Source organism: Mus caroli, unplaced genomic scaffold, assembly GCF_978045245.1.
Source record: "Mus caroli unplaced genomic scaffold, Mus_caroli_1 scaffold_3, whole genome shotgun sequence".
In the NCBI taxonomy this organism is placed as follows: domain Eukaryota; kingdom Metazoa; phylum Chordata; class Mammalia; order Rodentia; family Muridae; genus Mus; species Mus caroli.
This window is the reverse complement of record NW_028227258.1, coordinates 18,284,118-18,306,281: the sequence shown is the minus strand read 5'-3', so window position 1 is coordinate 18,306,281 and position 22,164 is coordinate 18,284,118. Positions and strand designations below refer to the sequence as shown.

Genomic DNA, 22,164 nt, shown 5'->3' with positions numbered 1-22,164 from the left:
AGGCAGTGCACAAATTCCCTCAGAAGCTGATGGCTTTGAAAGACTAGGAGCCTCTCATCTGAGATCCAATAACAGGAAGACATTTGGTGTCAGGGAAAGACTAGTTCTGGGACTGTAGACATGACAAGCCATTCAGAACCATAGTTAAATGCATTAGATACCAGCAAAGATTTTAAATACGGAATTTTCGCAAGTCAATATGTGGCTGTAAAGGGTCTCACTACTTCATGGAGACAGATTTTTAGACCATGTGAAGGGGAACAAGGAGACTACTTAGAGCTTGGCTCTCATCAAGAAAGAAAGGAAAGAAAAGAAAGAAAATAGTTGCTTAACTCAAGGGAAAAATAAAAAGTAATAAGATAAGTTGAAAAATACAGAACATATAGAGTTTTGCTGAATATGCAACTAAAATATGATTTTCCAAAATTAAGAAAATGTGCAAATTATTTACTGAGTCATGAGAAAGTGAAATCTTCCATGTCCATATATTTAGATGCCCACATTCCATGTCCACATCCTACTAGCAGAAGCAGGCTGAAGACAGATGACCTAAACCCAGTGTTCAATAGAATCTGCTTCTATATCTCATCTCATCTGTGCATCAGCAATAGGCAAGGTCCTAAAGAGACTAATAATCCCAGTGCAGAGGGGCCTTTTATTTTCAAGACCCCTTTTCTGAAAATGAAAAGGTATCTTTTATTTTTGATCACTTTCTTGCTTTAGAAGTCCAAAGACTGTCCTTATGCCTGTAGTCTATACTTAACTCAGTCAGTGTGGATGGGAAAAGACAGCTCTAGAGAACAATAGACTTGCATTTCCTGATGATGGTCAGACTTGGCACAGTCTTGACTATTGTATACTGATAAAGAGAAGGCTAAATATTGCTTATCTGGAAGTCAAGTTCTTTGTAAAAAGTAATAAAAGACTAGTAATTCATCAGTGGGCTTGTCAATTTATAGCCCTTTTATTGTAGAAAATTTAGCTTTTAAACAATGCAGAGCTGATTTGTTTGTTCCCTTGTGTGGTGGTGTCATATATAGTAATTCAACTTTGGGACTTTTTCCTGTTTTTTTAATCCTATTTCTCAATTAGACTTTATTACATTACATTTCTTTGTCCATTTGCTTTTATTTCTTCATGGTCTAACTTCAGTTTTAGAAGTTTACAAAATTGAAGACAAGTTCACCTCCACAATATGGTCTGTGTACATTCAGCTCTCCAAAGCAATGAGCCAGACATATGTGCAATTAAGGAAGGAAAACAAATTCCCTTTCTTGGCAAATTCCTTCCTTCTGCAGAAGTTACAACAACTGAGCAAAATGTCACTGTAGTTTCCATTTGAATTTTTAAAATTCTTTGCCCATTTTATTTTTACAATTGCCTAAATATAGAATTTCAATTTGCTTAAAGACTAACACTTTTTAGAGCATGTAAAATATCTTTAGTTTCATAGTCCTACTGAAAACTATAAAGAATATTGAATAATGCCATCAAAGAAGAAGTAGATAAATGTTTGTTTGTTTGTTTGTTTGTTTGTTTGTTTGGAGATCTAAGAAGCAAATAGCTGCAATCCATTCTCGGAATGTTTTCTTGGTTATTTGAGATATTCTAATGGGACAATAAGATATCTATTGCCAATGGGACAAGCAAAAAGAAAACAGAATCCTGGAACTTCAAACCTATAGGCAGATGAAACCAAACAATTCTTGTGTTGCAATAGAGAACACCTTGCTCCCTGGGATGTGGTGCATAGCTGATCCATGTGCAGACAACCTGAGAACTTCTCAGATAGACTCTTAGGCACTCCAACCGCACATACAACCACTGCATCAGCATCTATTTTATAATCTACAAGTATAGCTCACTCAAAAGCATTCTCTGAGAAATATCTAGAAAACCTAACAGTTATGTCTCATCTATAAATACAGATTAACAGGTACCATGTACAATGTATTAAAGCTCATAAAACTCATTCTTGCATGTTTAAAAAGATAAAAAATGAGCAAATAAATTAATAATAATAATAATAATAACAGCAATAATAATAATAATACTTAGGACTTCTCACTTGTAAACCAGCCTGTGAAACTTGGCAGACTCTCAGGGACTAGCTAATGCACCTATGAGAAGCTTAACTTGGCTGAGTGTGCATTTGATAATTGCTCAATAATTGCTTTTCCCATTTGTTTGATGAATGTACCTATATGCAATTCTCTATCAAATCCCCACTCTCTAGGTGTGCATACACTTTAACATTCTGTTGTGTTGCTTTCCAGGGCAGTGTTCTGGCACAGTGGGCCCCAATTTGCTAATAACAATGTAATCTTTCTGATAGATGTGAATTTTTCTACATAATGGTTGCTGGAGTCACTTTTTCATCTTGGATGGCATGTGGCAGTTTCCTTGGTTAATTAGGACAAATGTGCCAATTATGTTAATGTTTCTCCCGATACCAATCAGTGAATAATTAGACACAACACATCTGCCTTTCACAGAGGAGGAGAATATAAAAGTATAAGGTGCCTGGCTTCTTATATTGACATATATGACTAGACAATACATAATCAATCCCTGGGTCAGCAAGTTTTTATGTTAAAGGGGGCCAGGAGGCATTGAGTGTCTGAATACCTTCCACAAAGTGAGAAGAGTCTCTGCTAAGATTTTAAGTTGTCTTTTCTTCCTTCCTTGCAGCAACAAAATTAAATATCCCTGTTGGTAAAACTGTAGTTATATTGTGAGTTTATTTCCCTCTAATCTCCAGAGATAAGTAAGTTCATCTATAGAAGTATTTCAAACTCTTGAGAATAATTTGGCTTCATTGATATAAGAGATTCTGTTGAAAGAAATCACAAAATTAAGCCTGTGGGATCAGTGTGAAAGGATTGTTAATATACATAAAGACACCATATCATTCCAGTTTGCTGTAATTTCTATTTACATAGTTCTATGTATCTAATCCTCAAAGTCTTCTGGTTAGTAGAAAATTAATGTTATTTCCATTGTAACTTTGTTGGCATTAATGTTCCATATTTGGTAGGACTGTCGGGAGAGATGAAGTTGTAGCCAAATTAGTCAATTTAATGATGTTATGAGCAATGTCTCTATCCTTGGATTGACACTACAAGTATTAAGAAAAGACTTATAAAATCCACACGTTGTCATCTTTGACATAGTCTCAGGATATCCTAACATAAAGCTTGTGGATTTCTTTAAACTTCAAATTTTACATTTACCACTGAATATGGCTTACATATTCAACATCTAATAATATTCCTCTATGCAAAACCCTCCTTTCAATTTAATCCTTAAGTCTGTATTATTGAGTTTCAAATATAGTATTCCAATTGTTTTTTGAGGAACAATTGGTTAGAAAATAAAACAACACTGACCATTTGTAATTTTTCTTTTATAATGATGCCTTTAATTTAAAACATAAAACACAACTCAGAAAAGGCATATGACAGTTCTGAAAACCAGTTATGGTTGCTAACATTGGCCCTCAGCATTCCTCATTTATGAGTCATGCTGGCATATATTCCTTTTGTTCAAAGGATTGAGAAGAATGGAGAACTAAGGAAGAGGCTGTGATGATTAGCTTTAGAACGTTTTGCTGTGCCCCCAAATATTTGAGTTTGATTCTTCAGTTGTATAACAGGAATAACAGTTATATTCTTAACCCAAGTCTGAACATGACATCTTGAAACACTATTAGAAATAATACTTTGGTGACTACCTTATTTAAACAACACTCCATTTATACCTTCTTATCTATAAGAACACTATTAGCTAGAATTTTGGGGTCAGTACTAGGTAGCATAACTAATGTGATATTTGGTTAGAAAAATCAGAGGTGAATGAAAGTGAGCAAATAAATTTTCAAACTCGGGATTCAATTGGAGGATTATAACTTATACCATATATAACTGGGAGCTCTAAATGGGTACAGTTTTGGGAACCATGGATTTTTCTATCTCTGTGCATGTCACAGATTTTAAAAAATTATGAAGTATTTAGAAAAGTAGGCATTGCTTAAAGTGTGATGGTTGTAAAATGTTGGAGTGGTCTCAGAGTAGAATTATGCAAGGCTGGGCTATTGAGCAATGGTTTACTGCAGAGCCTTGCTTCCCCTGAAAATTCAGCCAGTGGTTCTGACTTTTATAAAATATTAGTCACTGAAACTATAAAACCATGCATCTAAGAACCACAAAGGTCGTTTTTAAAATCAAACTGCACAAGTAAAATGATTGCTTTGACACCTTTTCTAGGAACACACAATGGGGAGAGAGAGTATGCTTCAATCTAGGATCCCATGATCAGGATGGGAATCACCAATCTTCATTATTAAAGTCAGATTAGTGTTTGGAGAATTCCATGGGCAATAAACTGAACTATGTGATGAGAGTATCAGGATGAATTCTTAAGCATCCAACATCAAGACCTGGGTATCTACCATTGTGCACAAAGGCTAGAAATATAATGTCTCCTCTGGACAAATACTGCAAGACAAAGTTATAGCTATGAACTGTGGACATTGCCTTCACCAGGAGAGTTTACTAAGTGAGGGTTTTAAAGTTCCACTTATTTATTTTGTTTGGAGCATGGATGTGATATAGCCGGTGGGTAGACATCTGAGGACAACTTTCTTTTTTTTTTTTTTTTTGATTTTTAATATTTTTATTACATATTTTCCTCAATTACATTTCCAATGCTATCCCAAAAGTCCCCCATAGCGCCCCCCACTTCCCTACCCACCCATTCCCATTCTTTTGGCCCTGGCATTCCCCTGTATTGGGGCATATAAAGTTTGCAAGTCCAATGGGCCTCTCTTTCCATTGATGGCCGACTAGGCCATCTTTCGATACATATGCAGCTAGAGACAAGAGCTCCGGGGTTCTGGTTAGTACATCATGTTGTTCCAACAATAGGGTTGCAGATCCCTTTAGCTCCTTGGGTACTTTCTCTAGCTTCTCCATTGGGAGCCCTGTGATACATCCAATAGCTGACTGTGAACATCCACTCCTGTGTTTGCTAGGCCCCGGCATCGTCTCACAAGACTAGACAAGGCTGTCCACTTTCTCCATACCTGAGGACAACTTTCAATCCCCAATCTTCTTTTTCCAACATGTGTAGCCTAGGGATCAAACTCAGATCATTGAATGGGAAGAGAAGCACACTCACCTACTGATCCTTCTCACTGGCCTCTAACATGAGGATTTAGAAGCTGGTATACCTGGTAATGGTAAAGCAAATGTATTCTTCCCAAGTGTCTACTTTCCTGACTGCTATTGGGAAATTAAACATAATTAAGATAATCAGTAAGACATAAAGTTGAAAGAGAGATCAATGTGAGAAGAGATTATGATTAATTCTGAACTTGTTATACTTTCCATATCTGTTGCACATCTAGATAAAATTATCTAGAAATTAATTGGAAAGATGGACAGAACTTAACAAAAATTGAGACTAATGTTGTTGGTTTGAGAAATATCAGCCATAAGTTAAGAATATGTCCATACAATAACAAGAGCCTTCATGTCTCAGACAAAGTTGCAGTGGGCTTCTCTGTGGAGCTTTAAAAATTTGGGTGCCTGAGCCCCTCCTATAACTAATAAAATTAGAGATTTTCCAATGGGAGCTAGGCACTAAAGATGCAATAAATGATTCCTGGACAATTCAGGGCACAGAGTTAAAAACCACTGATGTAAATAGAGAGAAGATATAATGGGGACAGTGAGAAACTTACATGAGAGCATGTTAATATCAGACATGGGGTACTGAAGTACACCCAGAGTAGCTACTCATCATAGCAAGGTCAGTAACAGAAGATATCTTTGCATTTGAAAATTAGACAGGACCACTGATTGCCTCTGATAGTAACATTTGAGCAGTGTGCAGGGCTTTACTGCAGAGAGTTGTCCTCTGAACAGTGAATGAGACAGTGAATAGATGGGAAGCTACAGGATTGTAACTTTTAAGAGATAAAAAGGCTGAAATATGACTACTGCAAAAGAAGGACACATCTCATGTGTTCAGAGTAAGCAGGGAGCTACAAAAATATTGAGTACTTTGTTGATGACCCAGAGGCTCAGAAGTCTAAGCAGTAAAATAATATGAATCACCAGTGGCTGCAGTTTCTAAAGGTAAATGCTTAGCAACCTGGAGTTGCAGATGGCTTCTGGAGTGGTACATAAACTTTCAGGTTATGTCTTCTGGATAAATGTTCACTCTTGCCTATTTGCTAATGCTTTCTGCTAGAATTACATGAAAGTAATTTTGTTTGATGTTCTCTGATTGAATGTTGAAACAGGATTCACAGAGTGAGATATTTTTCTTCACAGAACTAGATCATGTTCTCACTCAGCATCCTTGCTGCAGAGCAAGAACATCACAAACCACAGGATGCCCAGATTTAACATTATGAGTTTCACCTCCTGTGTGTGTACAAAGACATGGGACATGTCTATAGGACAGATCATAATGAGACGCTGCTTGATTTCATAGAACAGGGGTACCTATTGAAAATACTTTTAGATATCTTTCATTTTGAAGTGACTAGAAGGAAATCTTATTCCTGAAGGCCTAGTTAAAATAATAGAGATCATGAAATGCATGCCATGTATTGAAGATGGGGTAAGGAGAGTGATATTACAAAGAATAAGTATTGAGGAATATATATATATGTATATATGTATATTCCATATATATATATGTATGTAATAATGTACATGTATAAATGCGTATTTATCATATTTCTTACATTTACTACCAAAATAGAAATGAATATCAGACTTAATATGGTTAAAATGTCTTCAATTAAAAATACATTCTACATATTCTTTTAGAAAGTGATGCAGTGATGATGTCATCTAACAGGATTAGAAAGCATTTATACAAGTTATTTAAATATTATATTTCAGTACTTGTCAAATGGCTATTGGTCTATCCAATGATTCCTTACATAGTGCTCAATTACCATTTAAAAGTGAATAGAGGATACATCTCAGTAGAAGGATAAAAGAACTTAGACTTTAACATATTTCAAGCTATTTAGACTAACATGATTTCTTTTATTTCTTGAGTTCTCATTTTGTCTCACTCTCTCATCCTTTAGTATATTCTTAGTTAAATGTTAATGATAATTTTAAACTACTCATTGTGTGTTAGAGATAGGCTATTAAATCTCCAAATCCTTATGAACTGTGGTCTAGAATTATTCTCATTTTATAAATAAGCACAGCAGGTTGTAGAGATGAGAAAGGAACCCAAAGTAGACACAAATAACACAAAATGACCAACTTCAGCTTTGAACTCAGCAGTCTATTCAGCCTTTTTCTTTGAGAGTTTAAAAACTGCCACTTTCAGGAAGACTCTCGGATATGCACAGTGGAATGACTCAAGCCAAATATTAACAACAGAAGATGCAAAGCATTCTAGTAGTGTTTTCTATCTATTATTTTCACCATTAATAAAACTGCCATACCCAGGGATCCATCCCATCAGCTTCCAAACGCTGACACCATTGCATACACTAGCAAGATTTTGCTGAAAGGACCCTGATATAGCTGTCTCTTGTGAGACTATGCCGGGGCCTAGCAAACACAGAAGTGGATGCTCACAGTCAGCTATTGGATGGATCACAGGGCTCCCAATGGAGGAGCTAGAGAAAGTACCCAAGGAGCTAAAGGGACCTGCAACCCTATAGGTGGTACAACATTATGAACTAACCAGTAACCCAGAGCTCTTGACTCTAGCTGCATATGTATCAAAAGATGGCCTAGTCAGCCATCACTGGAAAGAGAGGCCCATTGGACACACAAACTTTATATGCCCCAGTACAGGGGAACGCCAGGGCCAAAAAAAAAAAAAAAATGGGAATGGGTGGGTAGGGAAATGGGGGAGAGGGGGGAGTGTATTGGGGACTTTTGGGATAGCATTGGAAAGGTAATTGAGGAAAATACGTAATAAAATATATTTAAAAAAAACTCCATACTTTTTAAACACTTCAGATAATAAGATCAAATATCTCCCCAAAAGACAGAAAAGGCTATATTTCCTAAACCCAAGAATGGAAACTAAAAGGTACCGGGTATCATGGCAGCCATATAAAGTCATGGTTTATGGCAGAAACCTTTTATTGCTATCTGAACTTCAACCTACTTTTTCTGCCTTCTTGAGTGGTTTATACACAGTTAAAGATAATGACTAACTCAGAGAGAGTTCTACATTGTATAAATCAGTTTGCAAAGTAGGAAAGGCAGGGGATAAAAGAGAAAAATATTTCAATAACAAAAATATGAAGAGAATTGGAGGCCAGAGCAGGTATTGACACTTGACTAACCAAGAGTGCATTGAGAATAAATTTCATTAGAAAAATTAAATTAATTACTATTCAATATGATATAAATGCAGTACAAGAGGAGATGCTATATATAAATGTGTGTATATATACATATATATGTATATATATATATAATTTTATATTTAAGGAATTACTTCAAAATGGAGGAATCATTTTCTTTGGCACTGCTGATCCTAGAGCTAGCACATGAAACACATTTTTTAAAATTAGATGTTACAGCTCTTGCATATTGATTTCTCTTGGTGACTCAGATGGTTTTTTTATATGATAAATAGAATCATTCTCATATATTTTCCCATTTTTTATGTTTAAGTTTTTATGATTGCTCTAACACTTTGTCTAAGCCAAAAATAATAATTAAATATTATTTCAGCCCACTTGCACTATAATTATCCTTTTAAATCAATGTTTCATTTTTAATGTTAAGATAAAGCTGACCCAAAGAAAGAACATCAGGATTTAAGTGTTTTAAGGCTTACCTTTTATAGATAGAAAAGCAAGGGAATTTTGAGTAGTTAAGCATTTGCTAGCATCGTGCTTTCCTGCATGGGTTCCTCGTGAGATTGTGCCGACCACCACTCATTGTTTTGGCACGCAGATTGTTTCTTCCTTCTGTAACCTTTTCCTGCACAGAGATCCCCAAGCCAGAACCTGCAGAGTCCTTTTGGTATTCTTCTTTCTACCTTGTACCCAAGCATGTGCTCTTCCTTAAGGGTCCTCATCACTCTGATGCCCTTTGCCTCTCAGTAATCAGAATTCCATCACCAAAAGCAAGTGCAGATATAGGTTTCAGTCTCAGGTTCTCTTTATCTTAACATATGTCCTATTGCAATTATGCATATGTCCCACCTCCTTCAATAGAAAGTCTATCAGCGGGATCTTGGCTGTCTATTCTTCAGCACTTAACACAATGCCTACACATAGTCTATACTTGGGGATTGTGCCCGAGTAGAAACCAAAGGTTAAGATTATTTATCTTTTTGAGGCATGGTTTTGTGTACCCCAGAGGAGCCTAGAACTTACTATATAGCTTAGGATGACTTTGAGCATCTTCTCCATTACTTGAGGGCTTTTCTTGCAGTTATATACCACCACTCTCAGTTTATATAGGCTGGAGATCAAAGCCAGGGCTTAGAGAATGCAAGTCACACATTCAACCAACTCAGACACATAACCCAGCCTTCTTTTTGGTTGGTTTGCTTGTGATGGTGGTGGTGTTTTTAATTTTATCTTGGTAGAGATTGAACCCTGGTTCTCCTTCATGCTAGACCAGGCAAACATTCTACCACTGAGCCACTAAGCCAACGCTTTAGGAAGCTATTTTACAAACAGATTCTATAATCTCTAGCTAAGTTTGGAGAAGCTACTCAACTATGGATATTTTTTGTTGGTGGTATTGTTTTTAATTCTCAAGAAGGTAATACAGATTTAATATATACTCTGTATACATGTCATCTTGAAGAAATACTCACTGACTATAGGACAGATAGACTCAGATGGCAACAGGAAACTGGGAGTCTCCCAAGGTAACCGGAGCTCATCTGCTATTTCATGCTTCTCTGTTAAAGCCACAGAGAGGTGAGGCAGCTATCCTCAAAGGCACTGGGGAGTTGAGTTCTTGATTCCCAGAAGAAAAATATCTATAGATAAATCTACTTAATTAAAATCATGTCTAAGGGCTGGCCCTCATTAGAAATATTTAATTTTCATTCTGACATTCAAACAGAAGCCTTCTTATAGGAACTTAAAAATGTGCATAACAGATTTCGATCCACTATGTGTCCTGTTTTCATTCATATGTAAAGGCATCCTGGCTAAACATTAACTATAGGCCAGTTCCAGAACATAAGAGACAGCAGTGATAAAGGGGAGGGAGGAGCAGAAAAGTTTGGCGTGATGGCCCATTCCTGGAATTATAACACTTGAAATACTCATGCAAGAGGATTATATATTTAAGACTAGCTTGGGCTACATAAGCACCGAAAAAGTAGATCAAAAAACCTATACAGCTTCCATTCTAGAGGGCAAAAACTAGTAAATTTTTAGTAAGTGAGACTGAGAAAATAAAAGAACAAACATGAGAGTTTGAGTATTGGAATAAATGGAGGCTGAAGGTACAAAGGTGGACCAGAAACAGATATACTAAAAGGATGTGAGCAACAACAGGGGTGGGGGTGGGGGGACACCACAGCAGGACTGCAGCTCAGGTAAGGTTAATTCATGCACATGTAGAGGTACTACTAACACATTCAGTACTTCTTCACCAAGAGAGCACTTGTTGTGGGGCAATGGGCTATGCACAGACAGGCGGGTCTCCAGTTGAGTTGAGATCGTAAACCCCAGTGAAACCCGATGGGTGGTAATTCCCACTTACATGGGACAGAAGGCGTTCCCTCATGTCTCCTGGACCCCTGGCTCCTGTCAAAGCTACCGCCCCCCACAGGAGAAGCATGTGGCTAGTAGTTATGTACACAATGTCCCAAGATTCTGACCTTCATGCTAGACTCCTCCCCGTTACCTAGCAACAGCAAGATAACAAGCCCACTATAAGAGGGGCTGCTTGGCCCCCTCCTTGCTCTCTTAAGCTTTGACTTTCCTTACTCTCCCTCTTACTCTCTAAGCTTTAACACCTCTCTCTCTCTCTAAGCCTTCACCTTTTTTACTCTCTAACTCTCTCTCTTTCTACCTTTGCTCTTTCCCCCTGCCTTTCTACAATAAAGCTCCAAAACCATAGATTGTCTCTGTTTATCAAGGCCTGCTGTGCTTGAATGATGGGATAGGCTTTCTCCTAAAGAGCCGTGCCTAATCTCCCATCAGAAGGCCTTCCTGTGCTCCAGCCACAAACTGGACTTAGGACTCTTGCCTGCGTGGGAACCTCTCTCCCTCTGCCCTCTTCCTTTCCCCTCTGGGGCTGAATGTCACCTTGGGGGCCCCTATTGTGTTCTCATCTCCTCTGCTGTATCCAGTGTGGGATGCTGGAGACTGAGAACCTGGTATCAGGGGCTGCCTCTTGTCTATGCCCAACCGTGTGTGGTCAGTGGCTTCATACAGCCAGATGCCAACCGGGGGCCAAGTGAAAAGCATCCAACAGTCCTCCCGAGTCTGCCTGCCCAGAGCACAGAAACTCTGGCCGGACATGGGCTCTTTCCTCCCCCCTTCTTTCCCCATACCCACAGCCCAGCAACCTGTTTGCATGTTGGTCTTTCCAACAGGGCCTGCATACTGAGAGAATATCATGGGAAGAGTGATGTCAAGCTCTGAAAGGGTGGGGTCTTCTGGAAGCATGAGGCTCCACAGTAGTTCATTGTAAGGACTCCGGTTTGATATTGAGTTAGTTAAAAAGTCATTGGAGGTCTTGTGATATCGTGTAGCATGCTGTGGGATTTTGGGGTGTTTCCCCAAACATTGAGGTGACAGAGGAAATGTAGAAGGGAAGATGCAAGGTTCTTTTGAAGAGAAATGGTAACTTGGACTTGGAAGGGAGTGGGTAGTCAGAGGTGAGAAGGAGTCAGAGTCTTGTTGTACTGCTTAACAGTAAATGGTCAGAGAACGAAAGGATGCAAGAGTGACCAAGAGAGTATCTTTAACTAGCTGCAGGTTGAACATGGCCTTGACTGGGCTAATTAAGAGAACAGGAAGGTCAGGTTGGAAAAGTCTGTTTAGAAGGATAATCTCCGGCACCCGGGTGCATTTCAAGACAGCGGGTATGAACTCAGAGATCAGGGTGGAGTCTGGATTGGAAAAAAATTTGGGAATCATATTCAGCACATGCACTGAGCCGCCCCCCCCCCCAAAAAAAAAGAGAATCCGAGTAGAAAATAGAAACAAGACCATGGTAGTACAAATTAGATAAAGGAAGCTGAGGAGGATGAATAAGCCTGGACAGATCTGGAATGTACTGTCTCCAGAGAAGAGAAGTAAGAAGGAGAGAGGAGGCTAACAAGGCTACATGCTTCTGCTGAGGCAGGACTAGGATGGGTTCAGTAGAAATGGAGAAGACATGGAGTGATAGGAAGCTCAATGCAGGCTCCTAGAATTTTTCAGAAGACCTATAAAGGAAGGTGAGCTGACTAGAAATGAGTACAAAAGGGTTTTGTTTGGAGTTGTGGAAAATAACAGTGTTTGTCTGTTTTTTGAAATTATTCCAGAGAGAGGAATGATTGAATGGTTTTAGAGAAAGAGAAACTCTGGTATTGGCCCATGAATAAGGGAGCAAGAAAAGGATAGAAAGCACCAACCCCTATGGGATCTCAGAGAGCCTCAAATAGTAACCATAGGACTCAAAAGGAAGTCGGAGAACTTAAGATCTCTCCTGCTTGCCAACTGTCTGGGTGATGTTGGATAATGTAGGGAGAGTCAGGGAAGCAGTGTTTAAGGATGAAAGGCAAAGGAAGAAGGGTCTGTGGAAGGCAGCAGAGGAAACTACAGTGTGACTTGGAAAAAACTGAAGGTCTACATTCTGCTTCCATGAATTTGTCATGATCCCATTCAGAACAGTTCTGGAAATAGATGTTTATGGTTTTGTTTTTGTTTTTCAAAATATAGGGCTATATAGGGCAAATAGATACCTAAAAGTGAAGACTAAAGTTGAAGCGTGGTACAAGATTTGTACATCCAAGTAGACACTAGGTTTATATTTTAAAATTGGAAGGTAAAACGGACGGGGAGTTCTGATGAAGGGTTCTAGAGAAGAAAAAAAAAAAAAGGCATGGATGACAGGAAAAAAATGGCAAAAGGCCAGGGTATTAGACTTGCAGGTGACATGTAGTGGTAATGACAAATGTTATACTAATCCCTCTAAAATATCTTCATACACAGAGGTGCCTGGAGCTCCTATTCGGGCGCCTGCTTGAATCAGTGGGTAGAAGAGGAGACTGTGCATTTCATGTTGCTTCTGGGGTTGTGCTAGCTCTATCCAGAGATCTCATTGTGAAAGGCAATAACTTAACAGTAACTTACAACCCCTGGGAGAGATTTTAAAACACTCAAGGTAGACTTCTTCAAATTGAGAAACCTTACTTTTCTGGGGAAGATTTATTTGGGGGTCAAATTTAGGACTGATATATTAGAAACATTCTCCAAGTTATCCTAATATAATTCCAAAGTTGAAATTTCTACAAAGAATGTGTGACCTAAGAGTATAAGATTGTTGCAGGTAGGTCAAGGACCGCAGGGCCAAGAAATAAGATCTAATCTTTGTGGTTATTAATATAGGTAATTAGAAATGGTCCTAAAGTGATGATAGCCTAGATGCCTCTAAATTACTACAAAAATAATGTAGGTATCAGCTATCAGTAAAAGCAAGAGTGATGGGAAAGAATGACCTGGGAAAAGTATAAAATAAAAGCACTTACCTAAACCTAGACTCAGGGATTCCACTTAGAAAACTAAATACATACACTTAGGAAGATCTCAGAAGAAACACTGATCTCAAAAGATATAAAGTTTAGATATGGAATAGAAAAGGTAGACATTGTAATAAGATGCCATTCTGGAAGGTTTCACTGCCTGGTTCTAAGGCAGAAGAAACCTTGTATATACCCAAGGGGTCTGATCTTGGAGCAGGGGCTACAACACAGCAGGGGTACAGTAATTCAGGGCAGTGTGAAACTTTGCCATAGCTTCCCCCTATTTTTCTGTGGCATTTTCTAGTATCATAACCAACCATTTCTTACAAGGCAGTTATATAGGCCATGACTGAGAACTGTTCAATGTAGAGATTCTATGATCATAACAGTCTTTTGGGGAGAGAAAAAGTGTACTTCCTCAAATACCTACAGCATTCACTTCAACAGGGGGCTTCTTGCGTCCTAGACACTCCACCATTCATGGAGATACTGTAAGAAAGTCTGTCTATGTGTTTGACAATAAAATGACCATGCATCAAACAATCAGCCTAGGCTCTCAAAAATTTTTTGTCAACTGTGTAAATGGAATTCTTTCTTCCAAGCAATAAACTCTTCAAAGAAACTAGAAGTTTGTAATATTCCTTGGGGACTCTTTATACCTATTGTAATTAGAATAGTATCACTGGTGTTAAACAGAGTATCAATATACATAAAGAAACCAAAGGTAACTCATGAGCTTAAGGGTTGAATATATGTCATTATGGAAACACTCCAAGAAAAAAAATTATCAGGAAAAACTTGAGCTAAAAGGAATAAACAGACAAGGGAAGTGGAAATTCAAGTATAATCTCAGGAGAAAAACTCCATACAATCCCAGGAGGGAACCTCAGAGAACTGTATCCCAGAACTCAGTATCCATGTGTCTAAGTACACACAGAATGGTGACAGACAGGGAAGTTGTAGGGGATAATGTAAACTCATAGACACAGCCAAGTGAAAGAGAATCCATATGTCTGAGGGTTGTCATTCAAAGACAAATGGCAAAATGGACTCTCGAGACAAGACTTGATTTGAGTACAAAATCAGTAATCCACTGTCAGTGCTCAAGAAAGCTTTATGATGGGACAGAGTTTTAGTCAGGGTTTATATTGCTGTAAAGAGACACCATGGCAACTCTTATGAAGGAAAACATTTAACTGGGGCTCAAAGTTCAGAGGAAAAGTTTAATGCATGATCATCATGGCAGGAAGCATGGTGGAATTCATGCAGAAATGGTGTTAGAGCAGTTGCTGACAGTTCACCATATGGATCTTTGAAAAGCGACAAAGACTGTGAGCCACTGAGAATGACCTTTAAGATTCTGAGACCACAAAGACCATCCCCCAGCAACACACTTCCTCCCATAAGACCACCCCTACTCCCACAAGGCCTCCTATAATGATACCCCCTATGAGCTTCTTGGGCCATTTTATTTAAGCCATCACAGACAGATAACCAAGGCCAAGACTAGACCAAGAAATCATAAAGTGAACTGTCAAATCAGTATTGTCAATTAGCTGTCTGATAGTACACGGCTTTGGGGCCTTCATACACGCACATTATAAATATATTGCAACTAGCCACTAGCATCATATGCAGACTGTATCTGACAAGAAAATTCATATTTAAAAATCCAGATTTAAAGGGATTCCTTCTATTTCTCCCTACCATTAGTGCAAATATCAAGTAGATTTGACTACTTCCAAATTTACATGATTATAAATAATGATTTGCATCTATACTCTCATCTACTTCTGGTTCTCAGAAGTATGGTTGTTTTTTGTTTGTCCCTCTTAATACTGGCTTTTCTTCTATGGATTAGAAAAGTGTATCTGACAGTCACTTGCAGTATAGAAGTAACTTAGAACTGTGTTGTGTCAAGTTCACTGACAGATTTAGAGATTAATCCCTAGACTTCTTACGGTGCTGAAGAAGCTCTTTAAGATTTTGAAAATGGCAACAATATTGACTCCCTCTTACTAAAGGTTACCTATGTCCACTGTAATGCAAGAGGAAAGTTTAACTGTGGTAAATATCAATGTTGTTTTCCTTTCTGGGAAAACTGCTTCACAGGGAAACAAATCTTGCCAAGATAAAAAATAGTTTACCCCCCAGAAGGACAGTTTGCACAAGAAAATTTCTCTTATTTAATTCAGCAAGGACAGAGAACTGTTGTTAAATCAATAGTATTAACATAGCAAAACAATGCTTTGATGGTGTTGAACAGTCATGTCTTAGGTCAGATTTTCCAAAACCAAACTATGTGCCAAAGATTTGAATACGAGCAGTATTCAAAAAGGGATCTGAGCGTGACTTATGTGCGATTTGGATTGTGTTGGGTTGGTAGGAAAACTTTCCCCCCACCAAATATTTTGGCTTATACTCATCCCCAAATCTGTGTTTGGCTACATTTTAAGGTCTGTGCATTTTCAGACAAATGTAATCCATATGTTGCAGAGAAGCTACAGGTAAATCATCTGAATGTTGCCTTATTAGAACTCCATGATGTCTGAAATGCCTTTTCAGCCTCTTTATAATCTTGTAGTCTTTTCTATAAAACAGCAGGTAAGTTGCCAGGAGTAAACAAATCAAACAGCAAAAGGTTTGGATTCGTTTTGAAATGCTTTGCCTGTTATTTTTGATTGGGTTCTGTGCTTGGCAATGCTTATTCCCCATGTCTGACTGCGGGGCAAAGTGGAAACAGTGGAGTACTGTATTTCCAAACTGGTTCATTGACATTTGAGAATAATGTGGTATAGACAGAATCAGCATGTTTGGCAGGTGAGTGATACCTAATATGACCTTGGAAAGTAACTTTCCTCGGCTTGGATGCAATTCATAGCATGAAACAATGTTATATACACCGCAAAATCCTGCAGCCATGCAGGGGCCTGGACTGGGGATTTATCAAATTTTCTTGTGCATCTTTAGGTGGAGTGGCTAAAGAATGAAGACATAATTGATCCTGCTGAAGATCGGAACTTTTATATTACTATCGATCACAACCTGATCATCAAGCAAGCCCGACTCTCAGATACAGCAAATTATACCTGTGTTGCCAAAAATATTGTTGCCAAGAGAAAAAGCACCACAGCCACTGTCATCGTGTATGGTAAGAGAACACTCAGGTCCTTGGTCCAGCACATGCAAGCAATCCGTTCCTATTTACAGCATTATTGCATTTTAAAATATCCAGCTACCAATCTCTTTTAGATTCCCATCATTGTTTCCTCCAGACTCATGCATCGTCAGTAGGTTTAATTACTTCCAGGAGGCCCTAAGTGTGATGAAGTTTCTGGAAACTGCCCACATCTGCTACTTCTCAGGGGGTCTCATTTCTCAAGGAGGGATTGTACCAAGAAGACCTGACTGAGTTTGGGAGATAACGGAGCTCTAGGCTGAACAAGGACATTTCTTTGACTCTAGGTTCAGATCCATGATTACACAAATGCAAGAAATGTGAGACCAACAGATTCCACAAATATACTTGGTGTCCATCCACCCCTAGAACTTTCTTTCTTGCTTCTATCAGGGGACTGTAGAGCAATAATAAAGACAACTGTGGTCAAGGGGTTGTCATTCCTACAACATGGCAAAGCTTCATGAAAGGACTTTGCACCCTCTGGCCCCTCTCAGCCTGCTCATGTCTTAATCTTTTGATTCTCTTCAAGTGTCAACCAGGTCCACATCCCATTTTGGAGTGGCCTGAATGTGCATAGCTTCATTGGCAGCTGGCACTCCCTTAGTCCCTAGCTATTTCTCAAGGTGATTAATCCCTCAGCTCTGCTCTCTACTGTTTCACACACTAAAAGACTACACTGTGACCTTTGCAGTAGGGGCTGTCACTTGGAATATCCTGGCAATTACTTCAGAGACTCCTAAAGGAGATAAGATTAGGATTAAAATAAGGTGTCCAAGAATATACCATTAGGGCTTTTTTACCATTTTCTTAAGTTGAAGGCAATTTAATAATAGCACATCCAAAGAGATTGCCCTAACCTTCTACCATTTACTTTAAATACAAGAGGAGTTCCCAGGAAAACCCATGAAGATACAAAGTTGAAAACAGGAGAGTTCTTTACAGGTCTTATTCAATAAACTCTTAACTCTTAGTAATGTTTTTCTAACTTAGCATTCCTGGGGACTACTTCCATCCAGAAATATTTAGTGCTCAGGGCCTTTGTGGCTGGTTACTTCTCTGTGATCTTCCTATAATGGATAAAAATGTGTTGAATCCACTTCTGTGTTTTTATACAACTTATGTAAGTTTAATTCTCATACCAAACTGAAAAGAACCTAAAAATAGAGAGATTAAGTTGCTTCTTCTCCAATAGTGCCATTGTTTGGTTGTGGACTGGCAAGATGAGGAGTCACAAGAACAGAAACCACCATGATGTTCCAGAGGCTGCACATAGTGATTCTTTGCAACTGCCGTTTTAATTACAGGATAGAAGCATTCTAATTTTTTTGTAGTCTCCTGATTACTCTGGGGATTAATTTCCTAGTCCAGATAAATGCCATGTTGAACTGTAAGCAATTGTATTTCTTAAATCACAAGAAACTGTTTTGTATGTTTTATCTTAGTCTACATTGTCTGAAACACTTGATTAATAGCATTTAAAATGCAAAGAAGCAATGGAACCCAATCATAGTATGTGCCAATCGCAAATAACTAATGAAGACACACTATAAATAGATGTATTCTATAGGTATTTAATATAGATGCAAATCTCCTTCTACTTATAGCTAATTATAGATAATTTCAATATCTGCAAATGCAATGAGAACATTGTTATTAGTAACGATCATATGTAAATAACCAGAGCATTTTTAAATAAGAGCCAGGACCAATAGTAAAGCAATGAGACCTGGGCCAGCTGTTATCTGGCTTAAAAAAAAATTTTTTTTGGGAGTCCTTTTTTTTCTCTGTAAAATAAATGGATTCTTCTAGTATCTGCAATGAGTAAGTAAATAAATAAATAATTCTGATTTTTTTTTTCACATCACAGCAGAACATCAACAGACTTGTAACTGTAGATGCAGCTTAGGACCTCAGTTTCCCATGCTAGTAAGCAGTGTACTTGACAACAGTGTGACATTTGAGATCTTAGAAAGCTGAGCCACGAACTTGACTTGGGAGCTGCAGTTGAAACGTTACCTGTCAACTGTCTGCTCCTGACTTTCATGGCTCCACAAATTGAATTGCCCAAGGCTCATGGATTGGGCTCATCAATCCACAGAAATACATATCTAATCATCATTTCTTCTGAACTTGTTTCACATCTCCTTTTTCATTACTGTCATTTTGGGCTTATAAATGTATATCTATTAAGAGAAATTTGAAAACACAGAAAAGGTCAAAGAAGAACATACCTCTGACCCTGTCATCTACCAATAGTATTTTTAAAATTAATATAATACCACTAATATTTTGTATGGATATATAGTACATAAAAGTAAAAACTATACATTATTTTTATTTATATTTTTATACATTATTTATTTGTACAATGTTAAAGACCTAGGTTTTATTAGAGAACCTCTTGCTTTACCATTTCATGGCATACATGAAAATATACAACTTAACATTTTCCTATTTTTTTTAACATCATAGGTTCTTCTAATTATCAGACATTTAAAAATGTTACAAAAATACCTTGTTCATGTCTGTAAATAGAGTCATATTTATTTACTGATGAGCGAGTAAATTTCCTAGAAACTATATTTTGTAGCAAATCATTTGAATGTAAAGAGTCTGTGTTCGTTCCATAACTAACTGTTTTCTTTACCTTTGGAGGCAAATGCATACACTTGTTCCATAATATTTTAACTACCAGCAAATAATTTATGTTTAAAATTGTTTCATTAAAAAGAGTACATAAATGTTATATACATTGTTGAGCTATTTTTTAATCATGCTATTTTCTAGAGGGGAAGTCTAGAAATGAATAGTGTGAGTAATGTGGGATTCTGGTTTTATAGTGATATATATAGATATATATATATCATCCATTATATAACATGATTAGCCTTCTGCTCAAGATGTCACATATATACTGACCCCTCCATCACAAACGTTCTGGAAAAGATGTCACATATATAAAAATGTCACATATATACTGACCAATCTATCACATACCATGATCATCCTTTCTGCACAAGATTAGTATCCAATTCAAATGTGCCAAGCAGTTGGCTCAGTCAAACTGCCAATTTGTTTAAAACTCAAATGCTCTAAGATTTAATTCTGTAATTGCGTTTACACATGTGGGTTTGTGAAACTGGATACAATTCCTTGAAAAGCTGTGAAGCATGCAAATGCTGAAGAAAAATAATTAATCATTAGTTTTGGGAGAGTCAATGTGATTTTATTCACACTGTCAAAAGTAATTTTTTAGAATGTAACTAGGTAAAGAGATGTATTTTAAAACAAAACAATGTTAGCCAAGGAAAAAGAACATTGTCTTATTTATTTTTGTAAGTGAGTTATTTATGGAAAATAATTTTGTATATCTCTATGTAAATTCTCAGCTATCCAGCAAAAGTATGAACTGCTATCTGTGGCCTCCTCTAGCATTGAGATCTTGTTCTTTTTGTTGTCACATGGGGTACAACTGTGGTCCGTATGCTGTGTGTGATTTGTATGTGTTGGACATTCCTGTATGTCTAACCCACCCTTTGTGGTTTGTCTCCTCCAGTCAATGGTGGCTGGTCCACCTGGACAGAGTGGTCTGTGTGTAACAGCCGCTGTGGGCGAGGATATCAGAAACGTACAAGAACCTGCACCAACCCGGCCCCACTCAATGGCGGGGCCTTCTGTGAGGGGCAGAGTGTGCAGAAAATAGCATGCACTACGTTATGTCCAGGTAAATAAAGGGTCCTCTTCTTCTAAAGTTCTACCATCCTTAAAACATGTACTAGAAGCATATACAAACCCCTACTAGACTGAGGCGTGTGGTAACCATTATTTAAATTCATTCTACATTCAGTATTTACCTTGCTGAGAAGTCAGATTCCTCTAAGAGTTCTTAACTTTATCATCTAAACATGCAACATGCCAGAAGGGGCCAAGCACCACTAATGTAGTCCTATGTTTCTAGTTAAACTGCTAGAGGCAAGATTGCACATTCTTTAATTCAAATGATTTGAACAGCATTGAAAACCGCATAAAATTAGAAATAGCGACTCTTGATCTTCAGAAATCCATAAAAATTAATAGGACCTGAAACTTAGAAAATGTTTTATACTGGAATATTTGATGTATGGTGTCAGTTTCTGGACAGTGGCAAATAAAACATTTGGAAAGAATTAAAAGAAAGGCTAAGCTTCATGACACATGAGATAACGGATCTGGAAAATACAGCCCAGCCAGCTCTTCCATATCTGTATGTCTTGGTCGTCTGTCTTATAAATTATTTGCAGTGGTTTCTGTACCAAGATTGTGTCCCTTTGCCTCTTGCTCTTGACTCAAGGTAAATTTGAGTTAATAGTTACCCGGATCCAAACCAAATCCCAAACCCATTAAAATGCCTAGTCATATAACATATCCAGAAGTTAAGCTAAAGTTGTTTTTTAAATAATCCATAAATTCACTGAGCTCAGTGGTTAGGACTTCTGTTATCAGTGTCAGTGTTTGAATACACAGCCTCCTTACCACTCTTTGCTTTGCCCAACTTTTTACTCTTCATCCTTTAATAGAACATTTTTCAGAAGTGGGAGGAAAGAAAAATGTTATCTACAGGTTATATTTTAAAGTATTGATTCCAGGTAACAAAATGGTTTCCTGCACTGAGCCACTGAGGGCTCTTATTTATGGAACACATTTGAACTTGAGGGTGAACTTAGAAGTTCAGATTTTCCCATACACTGTCCTTTATTTCACATAGGTTCTGACTCCTATAATTCAGAGTCCATTGACCACTTTGAGTTGAAAGAACAACGTGGGTACATACCACACAAAAACACACAAAGAGACACACATACACATGTGCATATTTGCCAGTACTTTAAGTAATAAGCACATAATTGCTGATCTGCAGCAAAGCAAATATCATTGCTTTGAGTAACTGGAAGTTTGATGTATAGCTGACTGTGTATTATGGAAATAGTAATGTGTTCCCAAATTTTGAACATGGACATGTTTCTATCCTAGTATTCATTATGACTAGTATATTTAATTAGTAATAAGAAAGATTTGCCAAATACTGTAAGCTACTAAAATTTATATATATGTCTGTGTGTATACGCACATATATGTTAGCATTCAGATTCAAGAAGTTTAAATGTTTAATAGATGATGCTTGGCATTATTTTGTGTGAAATCCTAAGTAATCATAATTATTTATGTATTCCAAGGAAAATTCAGACACTTATTAAACTTGGTTTAACAGTTTAATAGTATTTATTTGAAATACTTAA

The 22,164-nt window shown here is 37.6% G+C and overlaps 1 protein-coding gene across 2 annotated transcripts in view; it reads left to right on the top strand.

Moving 5' to 3' along the window:
* Unc5c (unc-5 netrin receptor C) overlaps positions 1–22,164 on the top strand; it is a 351,370-nt gene that overhangs the window by 264,354 nt on the left and 64,852 nt on the right. For both annotated transcript variants that reach the window (XM_021157614.2, XM_021157613.3), the window contains exons 5-6: positions 16,678–16,858; positions 20,445–20,612. In XM_021157614.2, the coding sequence (XP_021013273.1) occupies positions 16,678–16,858; positions 20,445–20,612 (349 nt within the window). The remainder of the gene's footprint in view (positions 1–16,677; positions 16,859–20,444; positions 20,613–22,164) is intronic.